The 22,346-nt window shown below is 36.3% G+C and overlaps 1 protein-coding gene across 1 annotated transcript in view; it reads left to right on the forward strand.

The window, feature by feature from the left end:
* The window catches only part of AK5 (adenylate kinase 5), a 92,716-nt gene that overhangs the window by 16,160 nt on the left and 54,210 nt on the right, over positions 1 to 22,346 (forward strand). Inside the window, exon 6 of the mRNA XM_075759736.1 lies at positions 4,744 to 4,935. Within this exon, the coding sequence (XP_075615851.1) occupies positions 4,744 to 4,935 (192 nt within the window). The remainder of the gene's footprint in view (positions 1 to 4,743; positions 4,936 to 22,346) is intronic.

Raw genomic sequence — 22,346 nt, forward strand, 5'->3', positions numbered from 1 at the left:
TGAATATAATTTAATTCCTTGACAAAAGAGAAAGACTATTTTTGTAGAAATTACCTTAAAAATATTTCTGTGTTATATGGCCTAGTTGACAAGACTATATTTGAAGAAGTAAAAACTTAATTTAAATAATAAACAGAGGCAGTAAATTTTATCTGATTCTTTGTTTAAAATGTCCTTAAGAATATTCATAAAGGCACTACACCTACAAAGAATACCTAGTTCATCTCGGCTGTGATTCGAGTGAACTTTTTAACTCCCAAACATATTTCTTATGAAAATTATTATGAGAATTAATTGTGCTGAAGTAGATTAAACTATGTATATTGAGCACAATATAGGATGCTGGGAAAACCTGAGTTGTCCTCTCACAGCCTAAGGACAGCAATCCTATTCCTCCAAGTCCCATGCTTAAACCTCCAAGCAGAAATGAGGCCTGCAGTCACCTCAAAGTCTGACATAGGTGTTTGTGGCCAACTGACCTATCATTATCGACTGCCAAGCCCATGCTCTGCAAAGAGCTTCTCACAGAAAACCTGCTTTGTCACTGGCCAAGAGCATGGGCTCCAGATCAACTAGTAAAATGAATGCAACCTTTCTGTGAAAGGATCTTTTCTTTGCAATCGGTTTTTGTTCTGGTAAAAGTATTTTTTCTGCATTATGGTATATTTGTCTTCTACATTTCATTACCTGCTCAACTTCTATCTCCCTTCTCCCAAATCTCCACCTAGTTGTTCCAGGCTGATAAGCCTCAGGTACTGGATATATATACCCAGTCATCTCTGTATGAGGAGTGGGAGGACTAGTACATCAGCAGTCTACATTGCTGTGGTTCCTCTCATTCACTCTCTTTAGCCCCGTGAGTTTTACATGGCTTTCTTAAAGCCAAGCCTGAGCAGGAAGCCTGTGGAACAGTCTTATCATTGTCTTCTTCCCTGGAAGCTAGAGCAGTCTCCTAGGAAAGGCAAGCAGTGCTTCCATTTTCTCCTGGGTAAGAGACCGTAGACCTCAGGTTTCCTGTTTTTCTGGACAAGGGCTCTTATCTGCTAGCCAAACTAGCCAAAGGAGAGCTCATCCATTGCTGGTGCTTAACCATCAGGAGAGGACCTGATATTCTGAATTCAGAGTGGATGGGGGCACCTGCTGAGCAGTTCTGAACCAGAGGTCTGCTTAGAGCTTTGTAGCATTAGTGTTTACAGCTAGGGATTCCTATCAACTAGCTGCCCTACAGGTGAAAATCTGAGTCAGTTCTCCCTAAAGACACCTGCCTCTATCAATCAATTATTAGGGGGCCTAATTATGTAGTCTGGGCAATTAGCTGGAAACTTATTTCTTGGGCAGTGTGAATACAATTCAAAAGCAGTTACCAGAAAAAATTCTGTCAGCAGGATTCATTCTTTGACAACAGGATTCATGATTTTACTTTTCTGAAAGAGGAAAAAAACTATGCAAACAGTCTAGTAATCCAGCAGAGATGGAATTATAAAAAATCAGTAATTACAAGGGAGAGCACCCATACAATGGACATAAACTAGCTTGCTAGTAACCTTTACCAATTAGAATAAAATGCACTGTTAAATTAATGACAATTGTTCATGAGCTGTCAGTGAAGTTTTCTCAGGAGTATCTAGTAGAACATACCAGGAATTAAGAAACAGAGCATTTTTGTCTTTTGCCTAATGAGGAATAATGAGAGAGAGTGCAATCATCTAATTTCTAGCAAACAACCACACTACTCTCACTAACAAGAGGAGATGTAGAAAATATCCCCAGAGAGGAGAGCATCTTTCCACTTATACTGCTTTATGTCAATAACACCACCAACTTGCATGGAATTACTCTCAATTTACTCCTTGTTCCAGTTTAGGAAGGAGATTCAGACCCAAAGAGAGTAGGATTTACTTACTAGTAAATACCATGCTAAAAAATGAAAGTATGTACCCACCGGTTTTATTCTGAGTTGATGCCATATGCTCTTTGTCTCATTTAAAATTCAGAAGGTTGTGAATAACCAGAAACCTGTCTGTTCCCGTAGGCAAAGATTCTCCCTTCTGCTGAGTTCCCATTATTAAATAGTCAAATTAACTTCCCCGAGCCCCACAGTCCTTCCTCAAATGTATTTCTGGACATGAATAAAATTCCCTGCCTTCAGCACAAGATGAGTGTGTTATGGGAAATCAGCATGAAGGAATCCAGTTCTTCTGCCTGCGCTGGTTCTGTACAGCTTTTCTAAAAGCTGAGTCTCAGAATAAAACTTACTCCCTAGTCATAAAACTCAAGAACAGTTAGTTCCGAGTTAAAAAATAGGTTTGTTTTCAAATGAGTCATAAAAAACCTTTTCCTTTGTTAGAAAAAAGCAATTTGTACTCACATTTACATAGGACAACTAGATATGTTTCCAGAGCAGTAATCCTAGATGTCCATATGTTCACACCAGCCTGTTACATTCCAGTGTAAAGTATTTATAAGCATGTCTTGCAGACAGGTACAGTTGAGTTAAGTAGAAGCAGAGTGGTTCATGAAAACAGGAGTGAAATATTAATTACAAGGGTTTACCCTGAAGGTTGTAAATGCATGTAGGAGAAATGTATTAAGTGCTATTAGGTCTGTATACCTATGGATATAGAAGAGATGTTAGCCTTTTGTGCATCTAAAACCAAGCAGAAACTTGTGTTTGTTTAATGGTTTTCAGCTACTTTCTGGTGATAAAGATGCATATTTTACAGGTGAAAGATGAATTCATCGAGGCATCGCATAATCAGAATCTGCTTTGTATTCCTACCTCAAATATGCTTGAATTACTTTTTTCTCCACTTCAAAAAACCTTTTAGATAATGCTTTGTTTGAAACTAGGTTTCTTGAACTGAGAATTTTAAACCATTGTTTTCACTGACATTTTATTTCTGTGAGTGAAATGTACTTCAAATCACAAATGCCAATGTCAGAAAAAATAGTTTTAGTTCCTGGAATTGTGATGCTGTCTTTTGTATTGTTGCTGTTACTAGTCAAAAATTTAACACCACCACCACTACTCAGCTCCTGTAGAGAACTTTCCATTTTAAAAAGCAATGGGAAATAATTAAAAAATTAATTTTCCACAGTAATTACTGTATTGCACCTTGTTATTATCCTCATTTTACAGCTAGGAAAAAAAAAAAAAAAATTAGGCCCAGGGCATGCTTTCCTATTTTCTTAAAAAGAAACTGACCTCTGAAGCCAGTGAAGTTTGTGGGAACTAGGGAGATGAGAACCTACACACCTGATGGCATCATGGTGGCTTTCAGATCCTTTCCTTGCTGTGGGGCTGCACATACTCTGCCATAGTTTCTTTAAAGAACTGAGATTGACTGTGGAAAGCTGCACTCTCATGTTTGTGTGAAACAGAAGGGGACCTCCCCTTTGTCTCTTCCCTCTTTTTCCTTTAGGGGCTGATAATTTCATGAGAGATCTATTTATTGTAAGTAGTCTCTGTAACATTTGATGCTATATGTGAAGTTATGTGATATGCAAAAGCTTAGGTCCTACGCTTGAAGTCTGGTATGACGTTACAGGTCTGAGTACATGGGAGATGCTAGTCCTGAAGATGTTTGGGAGTGAGTGTTGAAAGGGTGGAGAAGGCCAGCTACAGCTTGGAGCATCTAAAGATTTCTACTGTCTTTCTTCACTATTATTAGGATACACAGAAATGGAAATACTAAATTAAAACTACTCACTTGTATAAACTCCTTTTGTCCTTCACTTTTACTAAATTCCTGATTTGCAGTTATGATTTCTGAATCCCCATGTAATGTTAGGAAACTCCAGTAGTTTCTAAAATCCTGAATTCAGATGTCTGAGTGGACTTCTGTTTTTTCCACCACATTATACTAATTAGTGGTGACCTCTGAAGATTGCCTATGAACATTTAGCAGCATTCCTAAGAAAGTGGGCTGCCACTGCTTCCCCTTCCTCAAGCACCAGAGGTATCTCTTCTATAACTGTTTCAATAGTATGAGTAACCAAAGTTATGAAGAACACTGAAAGCCATAAGGCAACTTGAACTTAACTGGGAAAGAGCTAAACTTCCGAAAAAATTTTTTCTCATTGCTGTAAGGCTGTACTTCCTGAACTTCAGTGTGGGGATGGGTGTGAGATACCACACAGACCAGAAAGGATAGGAGAAATTAAAATCCTCTTAGCTGCCACAGCCAACCTCTTGAAAAGTGCACTGAAGCGTGGATGAGATTTAGAGAAACAGATTAAGTCTTATAAGAAACCGTGGGTCTTTGAACAGGTCTGTTTTCACCTGGTCCTAGGCATCAGTTAGCTTCATAGCGGCTGCTGGATTTTAAATACCACCTTACTTTGTAGGCTTTGTAGGTGGAAACCATATAACCATTTTCCTGCAGAATATGAGACATTAATATTTTGCTCTTTTTAAGGATTTTAATATTAGTAGGGGAACCTTCTGGTAATGCAAACGATGAACATAGTCTAGAGAAGGTTTCTGGGGTGAGGTAAAAATTTTTCATTAAACTTTTCCCTCAACATTTCAGGTGAAACAAATTGACTGTCACATAAAACAAACGATCCCCTCCTTAAGCCTACAGATGTCCCTTAACAAAACCCAACAGAAAATTAATGACTTCATCGAGTTCCAACTTACACAAATGTAGCATATCTGAGCCTCACCTAATAGTGGAATTGTTGAGTGCTGTAGTGCTGGATACACTTAATCACAGACTTTTTGAATTATTCTTTTCACAGATCTGTACCCCAGATTTGGTGGTGTTTCTGGCATGTTCCAGTCAAAGGCTGAAAGAAAGGTTACTGAAGCGTGCTGAACAGCAAGGGAGACCTGATGATAACCTGAAAGCCACTCAAAGACGACTAATGAATTTCAAGCAGAATGCCGTCCCATTGGTTAAATATTTCCAGGAAAAAGGGTTAATTATCACAGTAAGTCCTTTAGTATATACCTCTGAAAACTTAATTGTTGTTGTGGTTATACTTGGCTTCTTAGACCTTTTGATTCAAAATAGGCTAGATGAGTCAAATTATGTTTGAGGCATACACCATGGTTACTGAAAGCAACCTTTCAGTTTTCTGAGAGAGTATTTTCTGCACAATGCAGTAACACAGAACAAAATTCATGTGCATGTAGCTGACATGATAAGCACCATGTCATTTCTTTGCTGCAGGCAAAAATTGCTTTGCCAACTGGTTGCAAACCCTTTGCTCAGAAATTATTTGCATGAAAGAAGAGCCTGCTTTGAAACACTGGTTGCTATTCCAGTGCCAGCATTTTCATCCCTTGCAAATAGTCGTGTGCTTTTTGGATGGTTGTCTTGAGAGGGGAGGAAAGCAGAAAAAAATTTACATTCTAACAGAAAAGCATATCTTGAGTTGGATTAAATCCATACAGGTCTTCAAGGAATAAATATATTGACTGACTCCAGTAAATAAAAAGATCCTTAGATTATCTTATCATGGGTTAAATATGCCTTCTTATGTGGTCTCCTACATGCTTTAACATGTCAGATAAAAATTCTGATTACAAGAAAATTGCAATGTAAATAGACCACTTGGATATCAGTAAGAATACTGATTTCTGCAATATTTGGGGCAAGACAGAATATCTGTAAACAGAGAACATACCAAAAGCTGCATTCATAAATAAAGCCAGAAGTACTTTATGGAAGTATGGCTAACAAGTACTACTGAAGTATTTAAGTGCTTAATGATGACAAATTCAATGAGAAGTTGACAACGGTTGAATTATTGGCTTGTTCTAAATTATGGACTGCGTCTGGTTGTAATAGTGCACAGAACTTGGTACCGCATATGGTACTGTGAGAGCACAGATGGCCTATTTTATTTCTTTTGATAGCCTAAATAACCTAGGTAGTTCACATTGGTGTGTTCTCCTCACAGCAAATATGACTAATTCTATGTGCTGGTCAGATTCATAAAGTCCAAAGCATCCTTAATTGCAAAGTTATCTAATGATGTTGGTAGCCTTAATAATGCACTTCAACATCTTTCTGAATTTCCAATGAAAATCTCAGGAAATTATTAGATTATTTTCTCCAGAGATTATCTTTTTTGTTGAGGATTTTGATTGACTCTGTTTGGAAAGATGAGAGGACTGTAATTCTTGCAAGTTGTTCTTCAGCATTTAGGAAGTGTGTATTTTGTGACATTTCTATAGCCTTTAAAAGTGCTCATCCTACAGAAAGCATACTTAGCTCTTCAGGGAAAATGTGGCTTTGTAGATAAAGCATGTGGGGCATCTGGATAGAATTCGTTTTCTGTGATGAGACCTGTAAAACAGAGGATGTTTTTCTTTTTGAGTTTTTGTCTTTTACTTTTTAGCTCTGTTTCTTGAGAGTTCTGAAGATAATTTAAATTGCAATGTTCACCTTAAATATCTTTTTCCTTTTTGAAGAAAGCAGATGTTTGTGATGGGTATGGAAATGGTCATACGGAATGTGAACACTATTTTACTGTCCACTAGAGGACAAGGAAACAGCATATGCAGAAAATCCTGACTTGGCAACATGTCCAAAAAGTCTTTAAAATGAAAAAAATCTGTAGATTTGAATTTACTTCTTAACGATATGGTATCTACTCAAAGTGTGTTAATATAATTTCATAGAGATCTAGCAAATACTCTAGATTTACATCAGTGTATAAGTGAAAAGAATTAGACTTTGGAAGGGAGACTGTTGTTCACCTGTCACTAGAGCTCCTGCAGTGCAGTTGTGTTTCCCTTGTTGCAAAACCAGGATGCTTTAGTAAAGCCAAGCCCTGAGAGTTAGATGCGTGAGTAATTTCATGACCAGTGGATAAAAGGATCCCTTTCTGTAGATGGTAAAGAATATATATGGCAGACCTCATTTCCATAGAATTTCATTGCCTATAGAAGATATATTTTGCAGTTGCCTAAGGCAACTAAGTTAGCGGGGAATGAAAGAAAACAGAGTAGCCAGGAAAGGAGTAATAAAAAGAGATGAAGCATGCATATTCCACATCAAGTAAGCAAATGAAAATTTCAACGAAATGGCATTTTTTAAAACCACGTGACCTTGAAGCAGAGGAAACATATGGTAACTCTAGTAGTATACATACTACTAGAGCAATTTGTGAATTTTAAAATGATGTCTCTAAAAAAATGGTTATTTTATCACACTTTTTCCTTTTCTTAGTGCTGCATTTATAGATCAGCATTTTCTATAGAGTTTTGACATTGTTCTGACAACATAATTTCTTTTTCTATGTTCATTTTGTTGGAAACTCATTTGTCCAATGGGAAATCTAAGTATGTTTCTGCCAACTTCCTGTCCTATTCCTTTAAGCAAACATCAATGGAGATAACAGATGTTTTCTAATCCAAATGGCTTTGATCCCATTGTCTTCTTCACTGATGAACTTGAGCTTTCTTTTGGTTTTGGAAAAAAAAAAATCATACAATTTTTCGTAGCCTTCCATCAGTGGAAAAGACAGAGTTTTCTTAGAAAGTCATAGGATCCAAGAACCATTGCAGTCTTCATCACCACCATCTCCTGGTGGACGCCTTGTATCTTCACTTTGCCTTTACTAGTATGTATCTGTATAACACACATGTAATACTAACACTTCTACATACATTTGATGCACTTGTGCATGCTATTTCCCTACAGAAGGAGGATGCAAGGAAGAAAATCACATTTACCCTGCTGATTATAATGTTAACGTGGAAGGTACTGAAATATTGTGCAAATGAGAACAGTGTAAGAACTAGAAGAGCATAAAATAGAATTACACTAGCCTAATTCCTAGAGGAGTGAATCCTTGAGGCAAGGTCAGGCAAGGTCAGTGTTGACCAGGAGGAAGAAAAAAGATTTACATTTTTCAACCCCTGCCTGCACCTTGTCAGTGCTGTTCAAAGCTCTAAATCTCAGACATTTCTTCTGCCCTGCATCATGATTCTACTCAGGGAAAAGAAAGAGAACCATTTGTATTGTGGAGAATTATGATTTTAGAACCACAACTCAAATTTTAAACATCTACTTAAATATGTTGTTCTTCATCTATAAACAGACCAAAAGAGAAAAGAAAAATTCACTGAAATCTAACTGAATATGATTAATGAGCAGACATTTGATCTAATTATAATCTACTGTTAGGCACTGTATGAGCAAGAAAATAGAAATCTATATTCCCAAAGAGTATTAATTTTCCTGCTCCAACAGTTATTCCATACTGTTCTTAACATATTTTGGTTAATACAAATAAAAAGCCACATTCTTCATTTCAGATCTTATTGGTTCAGATCTTTAATAATTTTATATGGTACATAGCTTATGCTTGTTTGGTGGTCTGTATGCCTTCTATTTTCAGTCTGTGCATGGTATCCCTGCTCTCAGAGTCTGATCTTAGTTTCTGTTTTCAAGGAAAGAAGTGAGGGCCCAACTACAGTAGTTCTAAGAAACGGGAAGATACAACTCTGTCCTTTCTGAAAAACTCCTTGGGAATAATGAAGTTGGAATATCCAAAATTTTGGATTATTGGACAAATTGAACAGATCAGTAAACTTCATTATAATTAAGAAAGAGAAGTAAATATCTGATATTTTCATGAACACACAGTCTGTGTTTAAAATTCTTTTTAGCAATCTGTCAGTAGGTCTAAGAAATAAAAACCTGACAAGTCAAATTTGATTTCAGAAAGTATCAAGACAATAGTAATAGATATCACAATATTGGGCAAGGAGTATATAAATAGATGCATATGCTAGTGTATATTGTATCAGTAACTTTTATAAAATCTTGTTCTAGTATATGTTGTTTATCTAAACAATAATGAAGCCACAAATTACCAGGGGAGGGGAAGATGTTAGTTAGATTAAATTATAAAAGGGAGAAAATGTAAATACCTAGATGATCTGCAAGTACTCTAATGTTTAGTAGAGGACTTCAGTTCTGAACACAGTTGAATCCGTTCCCATATCCTTCCTGCCATCTAAGCAGGTATGTGTACACAGCCATACCCAATAAACCAAGGCTACTCTTGAAGTGTGGTCGTGAGTAGAGAACTTCAAAATAAAAGGGTCTATATATGCAAACTTCTAGACAGTACTTGCTGTTCAATTAAAAATACTTAGGTGGTTCATATCATTCACCTATGAGAATTGTTGTTAGGTACTTTGTTATTTTGGCTACAGTAGTCCTGGAGATACAGTATGGTATCATTTCAGTTTCTAACACTGATTTATAAGCATTTCTCTCCTTTTTTTTTTTTAATTAGATAATAATGAAAAAGGCAAAGAAAGGAAAACAACCCTAATTCCTATGTAACTAATGTACTTTAATGCTTTTAATGTGGTTGCTTTCCTGAGAGTGTGCTAACTTGCTCTGAAAAAATGTGCTGTGAGTTACAAATAATAAAAAGTTAATCATTCTCCCTATCCCCAACCCTGGCACCCCAGCCTAGATAAACTGTGTTTCAGGAGAAAATTGGTTCTGGTCCACCACATCTTTGTTGTCTGTCAGAACTTACGGTTAAAGGAGATTACTGTTAAAGGAGTTCCTTAAGAATCACCTGGAAAAGTTAACTGAAAACTGTTTTATTGTATTGTTAATTTCAAAATACATTTATCTTCTGGACATTATATTGATGTTTCATCATTATTAGACCCTCTGCTGTGAACTACCTAGCCCTTAAGAACCGTCAGGTAAAGCTCAAGAAAATCACATTCACTGACCTTTGAATAAATTACTGTGATGTAAAATTATTCTAACTAGGAAACTTTTTCATTTACATTTACATCCCATCAGATGTAATTCATCCTACTGCAGGGAAGTTTAAGGAACACACCAATACAGACCATAATGAACAAACCATTGTAGTACTTGTATCATAATGTCCCTAACTCTAGGTCATAAACAAAATCTCCCACAGAAAGCAGCCTCTTTGCCTACAAGAAATGTTTTGTGGTTTTTTTTCTGCTTGACTGACTCAGTTAAGTTGTTCTCAATCGTAGCTATATTCTGGAGAGAAATGAATGAGAATTCAGAGGACAGTAGATGGTGCCCACAGTGAAAAATACCAGAGATGTACTTTTTTACTGCTAATTCACTGAGGAAAATACAAGAAAAAATTATGGGTACTTGTGTTTATAAAATGAAATCTCCACTTTATTTGGACTCTAATCTGGTATAGATATTGGTATAGTCATTGGAGACGAGATCAGTGGGTTACAGAAGCTTTTCAGTCACAGTTATTAAAGCTGTTCTCGGAGAGCTTAGCTGTTCTTTGTAGAACATATCCATTGGTCTAAGCAGAAGAAAAAAGAAAGTTACAGAGCTCATTGTTGTAGCAGTGGAAGTCTCTCTTACCAAGACAGGATTAGGCCCAGCCTGCCTTATTGATAATAATTCTATGTAAGCATAGTGCTTCAGTGTCAACCTTGTTAATAAGTCTGTGTGTATCAAAAAAAAAAAAAAAAAAAAAAAAAAAAGACTAGTTTTAGTGAGACAAAAATGCTAAATACTAAAAGAAGAGTCTGGACCTTATTCCTGAACAGCCAGGAAGGGACAGCATCCTGTGGCATAAAATGCTGATTTTACTGGTATCTTCATTGTCTCACTTGTCCTTTTAGGGAATTTACCATGCCTATGCAAAACATTAAAATGACAAAATGACATTCAGATTAGTCAGAGAAGTAAAGAGAACCCAGAAAAAGCAGCTGAAGCTGGAAATGGATTTTGAGCACAAATTTAGAAGTTAAATAGTTGCGGGTGAGAGAAATAGCTTATATAGCTGTCTGCCCTCATTATCATCAAACAAGCCTAATGGCTGTCAACTGTCACAGAAAAATTCCCCATGGAACCACGTTATATAAATTTTTCTCTTGATTTGGTTAAAAAAGGAATTTTGCTATAGTGTTGCACACTGACATGAACTTTAGCTACAGGCTGTGACTTTCCAATGCGCTGATGAAAATATCAGTTATAATCCATTTCTAAAGTTTCTGTGCTACCATATAGCTGTCCAACTTGAGGTTTCCAGGTCCTGATGGCAGCCACTGCCAGGCATCTCTCCCAAACCAGAATCCAGCTCCAAGAATCTTCTTCTCAGTGGAGGAACGTCCATCTGGTTTGGCAGAATGCAGAATGACTATCTGCTCTTGTTTTTATGGTGGTAATACTTGCTCACATCCATGTAGTTTTGCATTAAACAATCATTAAAAAGAAAATTTAAAAAAAATCCCACGCCCCCTTCCCTGAAGTAATGCTAGGAATAGAGACCGTTAGCCACCACCTCCTCCGCGTGCTCTCACTTCTCCGCTGCAGGCTCAGGATCTCATTTACATGCCATCTGATGCCTTGGATCTTGCATTTTTGGCTGCAAAGTGATACAGACTTGGCAGGAATGGTCTCACTCAAACCTAGCCTCGTCTGTATCTGAGTATAGCCTTTCTCCCCACAACTCACATATGTGGGGTTGAACTTGCTTCGCTTTGTAGAGGGTGCTGAACTGAGATTTCCCATTGATTGGCCCAATGCCACCACTATATTTTCAAATGCCTCTCAGTTGTTTTAGAAATACAGCAGTCATGAGCGCATTCTTCTATAGAAACAAGTTAGATGTGCTTTTAACACGACTACTACGCTGGCTCTTCAGGGTACTTCTGATTTCTTGGGCATGAACAAGTATGGGTGCTAAGAGGAACTCAGATAGATTTCAATGTCAGCTGGAGCCGACAAACTTCAGTGTTTTAGGAACTTTTCAAATCAAACAAAGAATGTGGGCAGCTATTTGTGGGAACCTCGAGATCAGAGGTTTTGTTTAAGATTCAGGAGTCTTCCGCTGTTTTGCTGCATGGTTCCTAAATCTTTATCTGGCTCTGTGAATGTATATGCTTATATTGTAATGAAAAAATTTCTGTACAGGGAAAATCCGATGTGGGATGGGAAATAATTACTATTGCTTTTTAATTTTTTGGTGATTCAAAGCAATGAAAGGTAAGTTGAAGCCTAGAACAGGTAAGCAGATCTCTGCAGACACAGAAAGTCAGCTAGCTGTCATTGCAAATTAAGGGTCTCTGTGTCTCTACTATGTTTGAGAGCTTTTTTGCAGAAATATTGGGATATAAGAAAGAACCTGGAACTGTTTCCAGTGGATCTGCTGAATGAAAAAGTTTATGCATGCTCTCTTCACTGCTAGGTTTTACACTGTGTCTTAACACTATTTATGTGTTACTGCTTTGTGAGATATTTTGAAGAACACACAAAAGAAGGTATATACATGAAATTTGTGTAGGAATGTGTCTAAACAAACTGTTTGTAAATATATGCACATTTTCTATGGGAAAGATAGATGAGTAATTTGTACATATGTGAAAGCATGTGCACAATATCTAATTTGCAAGCTTCAAAATATTTTCAGCCTCTGATTATATGATTTATGTCAACAAGTTAAGTATATCAGAAATACTAATGCCTGCCAGAGAATGACCAAGCTTGAAGACTTGCCATCTGTGCACACATGCAAGCATGCAGAGAAACCTTGAGGGTGGAAATTCTTTGCTGAGGTGAATAGCATTGGTGCAACACTATGTTGTTTTTTAACTTTGGAAGCACAATGATTTAAATGAATGCCAGCTTTTTGAAATCTGCCCTGCCCCCTGTACCCCGGTAGTTTGAACGAAGATGTAGACTTTGAAAAAAAGAAATAAACTTTGACAAGTGTGTCTATAGAGTTAGCCATTGATGAGTGCATGGGTCAAGCTGGTTTAGGAAGTCCAGAAAGAGAGAGGGAATGCTGTTTCTGACATCCATATTACCCCGATTTATCCATTTCTGGTACTGTGAAAGCTGATACATATTTAAAATTAACAGAGGTTTTTTTTAACAGATCTGAAGCTAAAGCTGAGATAAGTAATTAAGCCAAGTTATCATGCAGAGAAGTGAACTGTAAGAGATATTTAAAAATAACATGCCCTACATATTCTTCAAGTTGTTTTAAACAGTTCATCTTAAGGTAATTAAGCTGTGTCCTTTGGATGAATATTAGCTTCTAATTTCCTTTTTGTAGTTAAAGTGAGGCTTAAAGAATATTAATTTTTGTTGGTTAGAGGAAACTTATATTAAGAAACCAGTTTGGAAAAATATATCTCGTCTCTGGGAAGTCCTTTTGTATTGTATCAAGAATAGTTGGCGTCCATAAGCAAACTTTCCTATCCTAAACTACACCTGATTTTGTAAACATCCAGCAGAAGAACCAAAACTGCATTTCAGCCATGCTTGCTGTAAATGTTAAAATATCACTTTCTTACCAAAAGTTCCATAAGTGATTTCCAGCTCTGATAACTATGGTGGATCTTCCCTGTGGAAAGTTTCAGTGTCTTCCTGTTTTCATGGCAAAACCATTTTGCTGCCATTTGGTGGAAAAATTTTGGATATCAACTCATGCAAGTTGAGTCAGGAGAATCAGGATGGTCTTTCAGCTCTCACAGTGCTATTAAAATGTTACTACATCTGGTGGCTTGTGCCCTACAATTCCGGTATTTAACATACTTATTTCCTGAATCTTAAGCTGGTATCGTTAGCTGTTGTTAAATATTTCTGAGATAGCTGAAGAGCTGCTCATGTGTTGTGTGACCTAGGGAACACACCACGCTAGACAGTACTACAGTGAGAACGATAGCCTTCCCCTAGTACATCTTTCCCTTTGCAGAATATCCTTTTGAATGTTTCTGGTAGCTCTTTGGGGGATTTTTTTTCTAATACAACTAAAGAATATCTACCAAACAGTGCTTTGAAGAACTGTATGAAACATTTCAGAATTAAGAAACATCACTATTGTGTTCACTCAGCACTTCACTGAAGTAATAAATCCTTGCTTCTTAAATTCACCAATACTTACACATTGGGTAGCCACTAATACGGCTATTTTGTTCCTTGTAGCTGCAGTACATCATTTAGTGTTAGCACAAACATCTCTGCACAGCGATGCCTTGTATCACGTAGACATAACCTAAAATTCTTGGCAAAGACTCTTGTGAATCTTCTGCAGTTTGCTTTTGCTATAAGTAAGCATGTTTACTTTATCTTCTTGTGCAATTATCATCCTTCCTACTCCCAGGGTTAACATTTGTACCTTTCCATCTGATACAGGACTGCAGTTTTTTCATAATGGCCCATGAATATATCTGTTCACTTTGTCACCACATCACGTTCTGCAATTCGGTACTCTACTTAAATAATAAAAGAGGAAAAGAAGCCTCACAAGACATGACTATAACACTGCAATCATAATTATCATTGTAATTTTCTGTGAAGAAAGAACTGTTGTCTCCATTCTCAATGGTTAATCTCTTTCTATGCCAACATGGTCATTCATACCAGTCACAGTATGGCAAATAGAGGACAATGTGTAAAATGCGGCATCTTTTCACTGTAACTTGCTGTGATCAGTTATTTATATATCTAAGATTGTTCATACGTAGGTTACCCCTTGATCCATTTTTAAAAAAAATAATGGCTAAAATTAGGTTGGTTTTAGGCAAATCTTAACATTTTTTCATTATGTCCTCCACTGGTTTTCTCCCTATATCTTTAACCAGAATGTCAAATTGAAGAGTCACATTCCTGTTTTTGATACCAGTACTTCAAAATTCTCTGCATTAGCATGTCAGGTCTTGTCTTTTCTTACGTTCTACCATCAGTTGTGTTTTGGTAATAATAAAGATTTTGTAATGCTGAGGTCATCTCCTGCTTCTACCACTGCAAGATCCCAGTTAGGCAATTTAAAAATATACTTTTCACTAGTTTTCTACTGTGTCCTGCCTTCTGTGCTTTTTTGGTCTGCTCTACTGAAAAGAACAGATTTCTGTATAAATGCAGAGTCCTTACTAAAAGGGAACCTAGAATGTGGGCAATACAGTTTTTAGTCAAGTTGCTTATTAAATTTATCAGTCCTTAATACACTGGAAAAAAATCCAGTAATCCTCTTTTGTATCTGCACCTTATTTCAAGAATTTCACTATATAGATTCTACATAATGTAGATTCACATAAACCCAAGGCAGCACATTCCTGTTTCTTTTACAAGAACATTATCTCTACTGTCCTTCAGGCTACGTATGTCACCTCAGACTGCTGTAATGGCCATGAAAGGTTTTGTGGGTACTTTAGCTTTCATCTCTGACCCTGTGCATGGGGTGCAAGGCACGAATGAGCTCAATTCCAGTGCTGTGAACAAAGGCTTCATTTATGCAATTCATGCTCTCTCATATCTCTTGAACTTTAGAAAGAGGGTCAGGAGCCATGTGAATTCTGACATGAGTTTGGGTTTTAAGAACTATTCATTATATCCTTGAACGACAGCCAGGAGACCACTCCTCAGAAAAATCACTAAATTTACTTGGGTGAGTGTAATACAGAGTAAGTTAAACATATCTGGATATTTTCTCATAGGTTAGATTAGGACTTGGTAATAGAAACCATGTCAGTCTTCCATGGAAAGATGTCTCTACTAAACCCCTGAGCTTAACGACCAGTTATGTCAGAGAGAACTTTCAATAGAATTTATTTGATAGTATGTCTTGTTAAGACCGCACAACAGTTTGTTATAACCTCATCCTGATAACATACCTTGTAAATATTAATTATTATTCAAGTTAAAGGTTAAAGTTACTCTTTTTACATTGAGCAAAGTTCAAACAAAATTGCAAAATTCCTTTTTTCCCCATGAATTGCACAAGGATGGTGAACTTTGCTGATTAAAAAAAAAAAAATGCCCTGAAAAAAGATTTACTGGAAAATAACTGACATTTGAGGCATGAAACAAGACCTAAATCTAACCTTTTCTGAGTGCACAATTTGGCTTGAGGAAGAAAAAAGATAAATAAAAAAATCTTAAGCAGGGATAGAAGCTTGTGATAATTTATTCACTGGAGTAAGGATCAGACATAAGTATGTAGAGAGAGTCACTTTCTGCCTCAGTGACTATTTATGTATTTACAAAAGTTGTACAGCTCTGAGAGAAGGGTATGTAGGAAACCTTTTGCAAATTAAACCACAGGCAAGTAAGTACCCAGGACCTTCATTACATGAGGTAAGAGAATGTTGAGTTCATCAGGGAATCAGTTAAAGATCAGCTGGTGTGTAAAATCAATTGCTTGCAGAGCCAGCATATATAAATAGGGTCTCTGTAGACTCTCACTTTCCACACTGGAGGAAGGAGGAAGTCAACAACATCCTAAGACCCAGCGGAGGGCTTTTGGGAAATGGGATCTAGTTTGTTCAGTGTAGACTGGTCCGCAGGAACTTTTGCTTGATAGGGTATTTGTGTTTAGTCAGTTCCCCTACTCCCTTGGCATAATTTTAATACAGAGTAAGCTTTACAAATAATTAGGATCTGCCTCTAAATTGTTTTTCTTCTTTTACAGTGTAGACTACTCTGAAAAATAATAGAATCAAATAAGAGATTATACTTCTCTGGAAGTTCTGACAGTGATTTCCAAAAGTTTCTGGGAACTAGAACACTATAGTCCAAGCTAAAGGAAATTTTCCTTTCGTCCTTAGAGTCTCGAAAACTCTGCAAATTTTGGCTTTGTTCTATAAATTATCACAAGTCCACTTTCAGAGTGAGTCTGAGTATTGATACTTCCTGCTTAGCATTTATCATGCCCATTAGAAAAGACTGTGTATCTTAGAATGAAAAAAATATTTAACCTTTGATTAATACTCCATAAGAGTTAGAAGATCTAATAAGATTTATGATATGCAAAAGGAGGGAATTGGAACTGTATTAATGATTATTAATTAGGATATGCTTGGTGAGACCCACCACCTGAATTTAACTATCTGCACAGTGCAATGCCATGTACTATATTACTTAAACATGGGACAGGTAGCCAAAGAATGCCAGAAAACAGTTAATGTAACAGGTTCAGGCTTAAGAGCAAATGAAATTTTTTTTTTGTTTAAAAAGATTTTTACTGACAGATTATCCAAGTCATCTTATTCAGAATTAAAAAAAAAAAGTTAGAGAAAGGAATATTTAAAATACTTTGTTTTCTATTTCACTACAGCTTAAACCATGTGAAAGGAGAGTGGGAACCTAAAATACCCCCAATCCCTTTTGTAAGCAAAAAAATTTGGGTTATATTCACACTGTCTTATTTTCCACTTTAAGTAATTTCACTGCAAATGTAAAAGATTTCTTGAATGTCTTTTGTTTAATTAGAGTCTTAAACAGAAAAAAATGCAATAAAAGGCGTCTTTAAGCCTAGTATCAAATGAATTGAAACTAAACATCACAAAACTTAATAATAAACTTGTTCTACCCTTACAAATTACATCTTAACACTTCCTTCATTTACTGAATATATTAAAAATAAAGAATTGCTTATACCCATTCACATTGCAACTTTTCAGAGTATCTTGACCACTATGAACTATAGATAATTTTAGAATTTGTCACATATATCTCATTTCTTATATTTTTATTTCTTAGAAGCATGCAAAAATACCTGTTTACGCTTTGAGTTGCTTTTAGCAGTGCTTCCATAAGCATATACTGAAGTAATTTTTTATTGCTAACATAAACATGCATTAATTCTTAGTCATAATTGTATAGCTGTTCCTTAAGTGTTTAGAAGCAGAAAATGCAATCAAATCAATGTTTTCTCCTAAAGCCTATCCTGAATCCAAACTAAACCTGTTTTCCAGGGCTGTAAGTGTGTCAGAGCCTATGCCATTCTCTCTGTCTGGTTAACATGAATGGTTTTAATAACAACTGTATCAATAGTAAAATTTTAATAATAAAAGAAAGGCAAACATAAATCAAACATTTGTTATATTAAGATAAATAAAAAACCAATGGATAATTGTTAAATGGTTTAGATGGCTATTATTTCTAGTAACCTTTTGAGTTCTAGTAATTACTAAACGCTGGTGAAGGTTGAAAGAAGGAGGTGGTACACCTTCTGTGCACTTTCAGCTGACTAACATTACAAAAGCAGACACTTTGAAAACACTTAATTTTGAAATTCGCTGCCCATGTTTTGCTAGAATCCTAGTAGAAATTAATATCACTGTACAGCTGTAAGGTTGACATTATTCTGCTAAAATAATCAGGGGTTGAAACAGTCCGAGACACACACCCCCCCCCCCCCATACTAGCACTGGGCAGCAGCAGATGGAAAGGTGGATATTCACAGACATTTATTTGTCTGCTGTTTTGCAAGATGACATTGAAAACAACCATAGTATGAGAAATGCCATGATGTAGTCTCATCCAACAGAAAAATACAGCAATGATGAAGGAGCTGCAGTGATGGAGAATACTAGCCAGAAGCTACTTTAATACAAAGAAAACCCCCAGTTCACAAAATAATTACTGTTTAGTAAGTCTAAAGTAGTGGATTCTCCTTTAGTATATCAAAAGTTCTAGTTTTCTGTGTAAATGGAAGCAATAGTCAGTTATAGCAGTTTTTGTAGGTAATGTTGTATAAATATTTAATATAGATTGTTTGACATGCTTTTGCAATAAATTATTGATATCTCAACAATGTATTAATACTATGGTATTAGACCTCAGATGTCAGTGTTTCAGGTATTCTGTAATTCCCTTAGCTCAAATGAACAGGTAGTGGACAGCTAAAGGTAAAGTTATGGAATGATAATAAAAGAAAGATTGTGGAGGCTTCATTTTGATCTTTGTTGGTGGGGTTTTTTTCATCTTTCTCCTGCAACACACACTATTGTCGCATTGGGTGCGTTTCTTGACAATATCCCTATCCCTTCTCAACTTCATTTCCCTAGTCAGGATAAGTGAGCTGCTGTAGTGTTCTGATTTGTACTTTCTATTTCCTTGATCAATATAGTGGCCATTTTCTGTACTACTTGTTGACAACACATCCCTTGGACATTTCTCATGCCTTTTTTTAATAAACCCATTATACTATTTAGTGCTTCCCTAAAATTATGTTTCATTTAATAGCCTCTGGGTAGAAATATTGTCAAAAGCTTTTCAAAAGTTAAATAAATTATGCCAATCAGTTCCACTTCATCCACTTTTTTGTTATGATATTTTAAAAAATGCTTTCAGTCTACATAATCATGTGGGATTTTGTCCTATATTTGTTTCCAAAAAATACATGCTAGATGCAAGAATGTCATATTCCATGATGACTAAAGCAATAGTTTCTGTCAGTATCTCCTTAGCTTGCCAGCTTTCATTTATAAATCAAGCAGTCTCCTTTGTGCTCTGAAACAACATGCTCCAATAATTTAGACAGCTAAACAGAACTTTGTCGTACAGAAATTAAAATAGCAGTGCACTCACTTCTTGCTGCAGGAAACAAAGTCATGTCCTTCCTGAGGCAGCGCAACTGGAAGGTGGTTTTACGAGCCCATCCTGAACTCAAACTGACATTTACTGAATATTATCCTAAGTTTGGTATGAGTCATGCTTCTAGAGATAAATAATTTATTTCATCAAAATTTAGCACTCTTCAGCTCAAGATGACCAAGAGAAAGCTTATTATCAAGGATTCCAATGCCATTTACAAAGTTTATTAATATAGAGACCACCACTGTGGAAACTCTGCTTATCCTGGGTCAGAGTTTATTTAAATACATAGGAACTGTTTAGCTGGGAAGTAAAATTTGTTTTTTTTCTTCCAAGGAAAATAGAAAAGCTAGTAATTTTCAAATGTTCTAGTTCCTAGAGTCTGAAATTCCACTTTGAATAACTGCAACTATATATAACTACAATGATCTGTATGATCTAAGTTATATAACTAAGTTGCTAAGGTCTTAGCTACAAATGGCAAATTATTTCCTGAATTAAATGCAGATTTTCCATATAAAAACGCCACAGCGACTAATGTTTAAGCCAATGGTATACCCTATGTTTGTTCTTGCATCTGAGTCATTAGTTCTCTTGCTTTATGAATGAGTTAAATTTGCAGTTGAAACCAATGCACAACTTTTCTTGTTAGCTTTCAGCTGGTAGCATTCTTCCTTAGAAAACTGTGGTGATACATTGGCAAAAATCATATTTTTGAAAATATTTGTTATGTCATCATCTAATGGTAAAAGACCAGCCCACAATATTTTAGTATTTTTCATTCAGAATCTTTGCCACAAAAGCCAACAGGAGAAATGCTATTGATCTTGAAAGGCAAATATTTGGTGTATTTAGCATCAGTATCAATGCTTTTCATTGAAGCAAAGTACAAACTGTCACTGGAAGAAAATAGTATCTATAGGAAAAAATGTCTTTTATTTATGAGTTTTTCTAAAATTTGGTTTAGTTGCCTCATTTGAATTAGAGTTGTTGCTTGTATGCACCTTTTCTGGGAAAACAGTGTTGCTATATATTTATTTGGGGTGCCTGTCTGTGATCTGTACGTGCTGTAGGAGCTGATGCTAGAAAGCAATTTGGGTTTTTTTGTTTGTTTGTTTGGTTTTTTTTAGAAAAGGGACAGTGACACAGGACCTCCAGGAGCACTATGGGCAGGGGAAAACACATGTTTTTTAAACTTCATTCAGGAAAAATCTCTCTACACACAAACATTTTGGTTAATGTCTTGTAGCTTTAGTGCTCATTCCCTCTGAGAAGCACTGTTGCACTCATTAAAAATTAAAGGTATCAAGGAAAGCATTTATTTGAACATATTAGTAATCAGAGCTGTTTGACTGAACTGGGTGCTTTGGGAATGGGAACATTCTAGTAGTTGTCTCATGTGGTACTGGAGGAAATAGGGGAATTACGCTGTAGCAACTGATCCTTAACCGGTTTATTCCCATAGAGTCTCTTGGTTTATATGAAACAGGGTGATGTTCTGAAGAACAAGGACACATCCAAGCCCCATCAGAAGTCTTCCCAGATAAAGATGGAACTAAAACTACTGGAGGACAAGCAGTGTAGCTGTGGAATGAAAAAACAAAGGCATTTGGGGAAGAGTCTGGTGATTCTGGATCTTCCTGTAATGTCACTGAGCTGTGTATAGCAAACTGACAACTACAGCTGCTACTGGCTGAGCTTCATGCAACTTGTTTCTACTGCTCTGCCCTTTGTCTAGGTTTCAAAATACTGAATTTTACATTAATGCCTCATAATTTGCAGCATCACTGTGAGCTCCAGTAATGTAAGAGGCAAGAAATGATATTGCAAGCTAAGACACAGAGGGCTGTGAAAGCTGTATGAGGATTTGGACAGCATCCAATAATACTTGACTGTCTGTAATCAATAATGTCTTTCCCCTTCCTTTAGGGTTAGGTGCATTAAAGTAAAAATCAAACAATTTATTCTAGACCCAGTGGAGGTGAGAGTACGATGATCTCTCCCTCAGGCTGAATGTTTTCCTGGGTTCTACAGGAACAGAGTAACAAATAAATCATGCAGCATCTCCTAACTCAGACCGTTATTCAGTTTGCCATTCAAGTTCTTCAATAGTGATCTGTCTTGATTCTTGACACCACTGTTCTGTTTCTTTGTAATACCATTTGCCTCTTTAAATGCAATTTTCTTTAAAAAGTAAATGCATAGTGAAAATTGTTCCAGCAGTGGAATGCATATTTTTTAAAATAAGAAGAAGTGTTTGTGCTCTTAAGGTAGAAAAGGTTTCTATATGTGCATGTGCTAAAGCATCTCTTTGTTTTTTAATTAATCTTCAAAAATAATGTGGTTGACTTTGCTATAGAAGCTGCTGGACAGATGTAATGCATGTCAAGGTGCAAGTTTTCAAAGTGAATTTGCAAAGTGAATATGCATAGAGAGTTTATATGTAGAGATGTTGGCTGGATTTATAGCTTGAAAAGTTACGTCTAGACATCAACAAGTCAGATAACCCAGAACACACCTCATGTCCCTTATGTGAACTAATGCATATGCTGCCTAATTCAGTTCTGATTCCTGATGACAACTTCAGAGAGAAATAGAATATTTATTGTAGGGATCATAGTAATGTATAGAAATGGCTGAAACATTTTGAATTGTTTATTACTGACTATACTAAACTGAGTTCAGCTTAAAAAAGTTAGAGATACAAGTATAGTGGAGGATCATACCTATTGGAAGCTCAGAGCCCCTCTGAGGAAATGGAAAACATGATGCAAAAATGATTTCAGAAATAAAACAGCCAATATATTTGCTTTCCACATAACAGTCATCAACCATCCAGATGAATATCCTTATTGGGAAAAAAATAAACCAGCCAGTGCTCTTAAATATCTGCTCAGACAGAAAGGCTTTGCATCTTAGTGTTATGAAAAGCATGTATGTTCCAAAACCACCCTGTGGCACCACTCTCTGCCTCCATCAGCTTCCCTACCAAACAAGTAATTGCTTTCCCCCCAGTTCATTAAT

The sequence above is a fragment of the Balearica regulorum genome, chromosome 8 (genome assembly GCF_011004875.1).
Source record: "Balearica regulorum gibbericeps isolate bBalReg1 chromosome 8, bBalReg1.pri, whole genome shotgun sequence".
NCBI classification, from domain to species: Eukaryota; Metazoa; Chordata; class Aves; order Gruiformes; family Gruidae; genus Balearica; species Balearica regulorum.